At 44.9% G+C, this 5,942-nt stretch overlaps 1 protein-coding gene across 2 annotated transcripts in view; it reads left to right on the top strand.

The window, feature by feature from the left end:
* The window catches only part of tiam2a (TIAM Rac1 associated GEF 2a), a 50,419-nt gene that overhangs the window by 34,035 nt on the left and 10,442 nt on the right, over positions 1-5,942 (top strand). Inside the window, exons 15-17 of one of the 2 annotated variants that reach the window (XM_020608567.1) lie at positions 3,196-3,429; positions 4,458-4,526; positions 5,493-5,618. In XM_020608567.1, the coding sequence (XP_020464223.1) occupies positions 3,196-3,429; positions 4,458-4,526; positions 5,493-5,618 (429 nt within the window). The remainder of the gene's footprint in view (positions 1-3,195; positions 3,430-4,457; positions 4,527-5,492; positions 5,619-5,942) is intronic. The other variant, XM_020608568.1, reaches the window with a different exon arrangement.

Genomic DNA, 5,942 nt, shown 5'->3' on the forward strand with positions numbered 1-5,942 from the left:
CAGATAGCGTCCCTGCTCTGTTGCCCCCGCTGGCTCACAGCCTTGCATTTTTGACTCAACCGTTCCTCAGTGTGTGGCGGTAATAAGCCAGAACAGTCTACATTGTACTGCTGCTGCTACTGAGACTGGACACTGATAAAGCCCTCATCCTTCTCGTTTATATCTCTGGAAATCACACCAGAGGTCACATGGAGCCTGAAATGGGGGGAATGGAGGAAAGAGGAATGGGAATATCTGGAGGCAGATGGACAAAGAACAGTAGAATGGATGGCAGGGAGTGGAAGTGGAGACAGAGAGAGAGCAGAATTGATGCAAAGAGACAGTGAGCGAGAATTCCCCCTGCTACTTGCTCAAGTCAGATGACCAGAATGTCCACTATTGATTGATATGCAAAACAAGGTAGCAGCAGCGAGCGCTGTTTCTCTGTCTGTGCTTACAGAATAGGAGGATGCAGGATGAGAGGCACAGTCCCTGTCAAAGCACTCTGCCTTTGAAGCTGAGGTGTAGTTAACACAGAACTGGAGTGTTTATTTTGAATAAAGAATAAAAGTGATGAGGTATCACATCAAATAATGTGCTGCTGTATTGTTTTCAATGTGATACAGGACACAGATGATTTAAAAATCACTATTTTCAGATTTCAGTTAGATTTTACATACTGCCCCAACGTTTTCTGATTTGGGGTTCTGTCATTGCTCCTGATAAGGAGCAGGGTCAGTAAGTGTCATTTCAGAATGATGGGAGGGATGGTGTTTAGGTTTTGTTATGGAAATTTCTTTGGACAATTTGGAATCAAAATTTCTATGGATCTATTAAAAATAAGGATTTCTACTCAGCATGAAAGTTATCTGTAATGAAACCCTTCTCTTTGACTTGGGGGATACAGCATGTGGACTCTGTACACGTGTGTGTGTGTGTGTGTGTGTGTGTGTGTGTGTGTGTGTGTGTGTGTGCGCGCGGCAGTTGCTGTCAGAAGCAAAACAAGTAGATGGAGACAAAATACCTCAACAGCAATATAATGGTCTTATTTTCTAAACTGACTAAAGAGTGCGAGCAGCGAGAAGTAGAAGCACGATGCAGAGTTGACATCTGTCAGTGATAAAACCTGAGTGGGAATTTACAGCAGCACTGCTGGGTCCGCTTGCCTTCCTCGGCGCTCCCGTCCTCAGTGTTTAATTGGTTATTTGGGCTAGCTGTCAGGCTGTGTTGGTGGGTTTATTGTGAGGCAGTTCCTGAGTCATGACGGTATGCAGCCCACCCATACTCGTCCGTTCACCCTCCACTTTTCCTCTCTCCTTTCCTGCCCACCTATTCTCATCACGCTCAAAGGCAGTCATGTAGTGCTGATGGAAATCTTACTTGGTTAAGAATCTGTGTGAGGTGAAAGTGTGTATCGATGTGCATCCCATCAAGTAAAAATGCTTTTTTATTTTTTAAATCCCCCTCAGCTTTATGGCTTCTCCATCATCTCATCTGCATCTGCACAACATGAACATGAGCCCATATCCTTCCACTGTGTGGGTGTGAAAAGAATTACCTCAGTACTTGAGCAGCAGTGTGTGTTACCAGGCACATGCACATATTTACAAAGACCCGGGCAGGCCTCCCCTTTCCTCTGGACGCCTGTAGCTGAAATAAACGGTAGATATGACTGTTATCGGTCTCCACAAGGCTTCTCTCGCCTTTCTGGAGCTACCAGTGTGCTATTTGATGAATATGTTGTTCTGATATCCTTCAACCTCTGTGTTCCCTTCAGGCAGTCTCCCTCTGTCTGCCTGCTAGGCACAACATGCTGTAAGGTTTTCCCAGAGCGTGTATCGGTGAATGAAGGCTGGCACCATCATCAGTGTGTGAAACTGATTGTGTTATGTTTAATGTAGTGTCTATCAGCAGCTGTAGGTTCTTATAGTTTTGTTTTGACCATTACTGGGGTGCAGTAATGGGCAGTGGATCACTAGAAAGAGGATTAGTCCAGACACGCATAGAGTATGGAGAAGAATCCCCCCCCCACACACACCTGGAGTGTCAGTGTGCGTCGATCCTCGTGTGTTGCTGTGCAGTCTTTAGTAATCAGCTGCACCTGAAATCTTGCTCGTGACATTTAAATTCGAGGATACACACAGGAAAGCAAGGAGCGCTGAGCAGCTGTTTGTCTGGCATCATGGCTGTTCCACTGTACTCTGCTGCTGTGCAGCGGATTGGAGCCTGCTATTACTGGCACTTATCAGCCTTCGCTGATTCTTGTGACTGGCCACAGGCTATAACGCTGCATCATGGCATTCAATTGGATGAAGGCGTACAGGTCATCACGAGGCTAATTTTAGCACAGAAATCACATCATAATTAATGGCTTGCGCACTACAGTTTGACAAATCTTGGTGCAGTTGAGTGTTGAGAATAAACTGACTTGCTGTAGTATTTAAAACAAACTTTAGAGTGGCAGCTACGGTCTACTGTGAAGAGAAGTGATGGGTTTTTCTCTTACTGCTTCTGTTTTGTGCCCCAGGGAGAAATCAAGGTTCATTTGCTGCCACAGTTGCTCATAGACCATAAAATCTTACCTGCCAAACAAAAAGTCCACGACTTCTCACTATGGTACCTACCCCCAGCAATACAGTCCAGTATAAAGTAAAGTAAATCATCGGCTTCTGTTGAACACTGTAAATGGTGTGACTGAGTGCTTCATGGGGTTCCACCTATCAAAAGAAGTACACAGCAGGTTTAGAAAATGAACTACTGCTAACCCCCTCCTCCACTCCCTCTAATACAAACTATTACAAATACAGTACATAGCGTCTTGGGATCTCCTGGCATGTCAAATTATCTGAAACCAAACTATTTAATGTGGTAGAAATAATGATCATTTTAACAGATCCTGAAGAATGTTTGTAGGCACATACATGACTATATGCATGCATACAGTGCAGTTTCTTATAACAACTGGGATCTCTATTTTATCCAGCTGGCTGTTACAATCCCAAACCTCCCTAACCTAAATACAATGGGAAAACAAGAAGTCCAGCAACACTTGCAGTGTTTTGAGCAACTTTAATGAGAAGACCAACGCGTTTCAGCATGACGCCTTCATCAGTTAACTTTTTTTCTTGTCCGTGCACCTTGACAGTGGGTGAAGTTGTGCCAGAACCTTCTGCTGTATCCTGAATGCAATGCCATTCTCTGTGTTGCCCCCGACAGAGCGTAGACACAGTGTGCACTCTCTACCAGTCCTTTCAGGAAGGGACGGGCTCAGGCACTGGGGACCTGATGACGGATTCCAAGGAACCTCGGGTGAGGCAGGGAGGGGAGTTAGGGTCAGGACGCACAGGCGAGGACACCCTGCTCAGACCTTGCCCCAAGCACATGAGTGTCACAGAGAGGTTACGCAAAGTCATCCAGGAGCTGGTGGACACAGAGAAGTCCTATGTGAAGGTGAGACTACAAGCTTTGACTGCTGTTTCTGTTCAGAGGCAGAAATAAAAATCTGCCTACTAGCACTTCACGTCCAGCAACAAATGCCGAGTTACTCCAGTTAATATAAGATACATCTTCTAACAATACAGTTCAGCAGCAACACAAACTACAGCATCCAAAATGATCATACAGTGGAATTGACACCTCTCTACAGTTTGAACACAAACAGATCATTATCACCATGAAACAGATTTTATTACAGAACCGTATTAGACTGCATTAGTTTAAGCTTGGTGCACCTAGTAAACTGATAACTGAGTGTATTGATAAATCTAAGAGATGTATCTAAAAGTTCAGCACTCAGGCTCTAGTTTGCCTTGGAGTTGTACAACACTTGTCTTTAGCTTCAGCTTCCATGTTTATCTGCAGGTTCACAGAAAGGTTAGAAGTTCTGTGGCAACTCAGAGGAACCCAGGATTAACCCGCTGTAAACCCTTATTAGTTAATGAACCGGATACAGTTCAACAGTGGAAAATCTTCTTGGAATAGGCACATTACCCTGGAAACATCAGACACTTGAGACCTGACTCGGACTTCCATTTTGTGACTCGTAAACATGTCTGTTTTACCCAGGCTTCAGCCTGCTGTTGATTTGTAAATCAGGGTGAAGAGACAGTTTTCCCAGCATGCCTTGATGCAGGACTGTGTGCCCGTATCTGTGGATCTACAGTGGCCAGGGTAGCTAGGGGAGGGGAAGATGCAGAGGAGGAGGAAGCTCATAAATCACCCTATTGGAAATAATCCCCCGATACAAAGACGAGCCACAGCCACCTTAAAGGTGGGGGGAGGGAAGGGGCAATAGTGGGGAGAAGATGGAGCAATAAAGTGAGGGGTTCTGGGAGGGGAGACGGTAGGAGGTCATAATGGAAAAATAAGGTGTGATCTGATGAAGAAAGTGACTTCAGTGGACAGACAGGTCAAGGGATAATGTTAATTATTGCTGTTTGATTCCTTGTTCCTCACCTTCGTTTGGATTTTTCCTGTAGGACCTGGCCTGTTTGTTCAAAATCTACCTGAAACCGCTGCAGAATGAAACCTTCCTCACACTGGACGAGGTAGGTGACCTGTGTGTGTATGAAGTAAGGAGAGGTGTAGAATCTACAGGTGTGTCACAGGAAGTGCTGAGGCTACTTAAGATGTTCAATGTGAGTGTTCATGAGTGAGTAACACTCAAATTCATGAGTGTTAATTACCCAGAGGTGATGTTGAATTCTACTCGGTCATATCTCCCTCATTTCCACTGCGACAGGCTGGTGCACAGATTTGCATTCCCTCACACCGACTTTCTAGCACCCCGGAGAGATGTGACAATAAAGACTAGCTTAGGAGCAAATCCACCCTTTTAGCATTCACCCCAGTTTCACACACACCACTGTATAGTTGTCCACTGACCTTATATAAGAAAATTTTCTCCATTTCAAAACACCTTAAATTAAACTGTCATTGTGTGTTCGTGTGACAACATACTGTATAGTGTAGCTGCAGCATGCTAATGTCTTTAGCATTGCGGTTTCCAGCCCTGAAAGCAGTGCTGGGCCAGGCATGACCTCACACACAGGATGTCTCTCCCAAGACAGAGTAGTTGATAGGCCACTGAGTGCTGAGGCAAATTAAAAGGCTATTATGGGACAGTGGGAGGGGTCCAGACACAATATTGAAAAGGGAATATTAGCTTCCGAAGGGTTTTAATGAACGGAAGTGTTGGGTGTGTGTCACAGAGCGTGTTAAATTTGTGTGTGTGCTGTATTTGTAGCAAGGACATATCTGGTCCCTGAGTGATGGAGTCATCAAAGTGGAGGTTTTATTACACTTTGTGGTGCCTGTCTGACTGACTGTTATGAAGTACAATCTATCTTGGGGTTTTTTTTCTTGTAACCTCATTCTCACACTTTTGCCATCTGCTATTTTTCCTCTCATCCATCTTTATCTATCGCTTTCTCACAATTCCAAACTGCTGCTCCTTTCTTCACCTTTTTCTGTTCATTATCCTGCTCCCCCTCTATCCCCGTTCTCCTCCTCAGATGGAGAGTCTGTTTGGCAGCCTGCCAGAGATGCTGGACTTCCAGAGGGTGTTCCTACAGACGCTGGAGGAGAGGATCGCCTTGTCACCTGACTTCAGCACCTTGGAAACACCCTCGCAGTTCAAGGTTGGATTCACACAGGAACCTATCACATTATTGATTAAATGTCCAGAGATTGTGTCAATTCAATGAGTATAAAAAGGACCATTCTTCTCAAACTGGATGGTTTTAACCACTATTCCAGGGAAAGGAATGATCCTTGAGAACTTGAGGTTTACACATATTGGATGTAATGCGAAATCGCAGGCTGATTTATCAGCGTAAAATGACTCTGGCTGATTGAGGCTGCAGATCACTGGTTGGTGCTGAAAGCTAGTGCATGCAAGAGGTTAGTCAACAAGGAGAGGATAGAGGGGGGCTTTAAATAGTCTCCCAAGAGGGAAGACAGAA

The sequence above is a fragment of the Monopterus albus genome, unplaced genomic scaffold (assembly GCF_001952655.1).
Source record: "Monopterus albus unplaced genomic scaffold, M_albus_1.0 scaffold94.1, whole genome shotgun sequence".
NCBI lineage: Eukaryota > Metazoa > Chordata > Actinopteri > Synbranchiformes > Synbranchidae > Monopterus > Monopterus albus.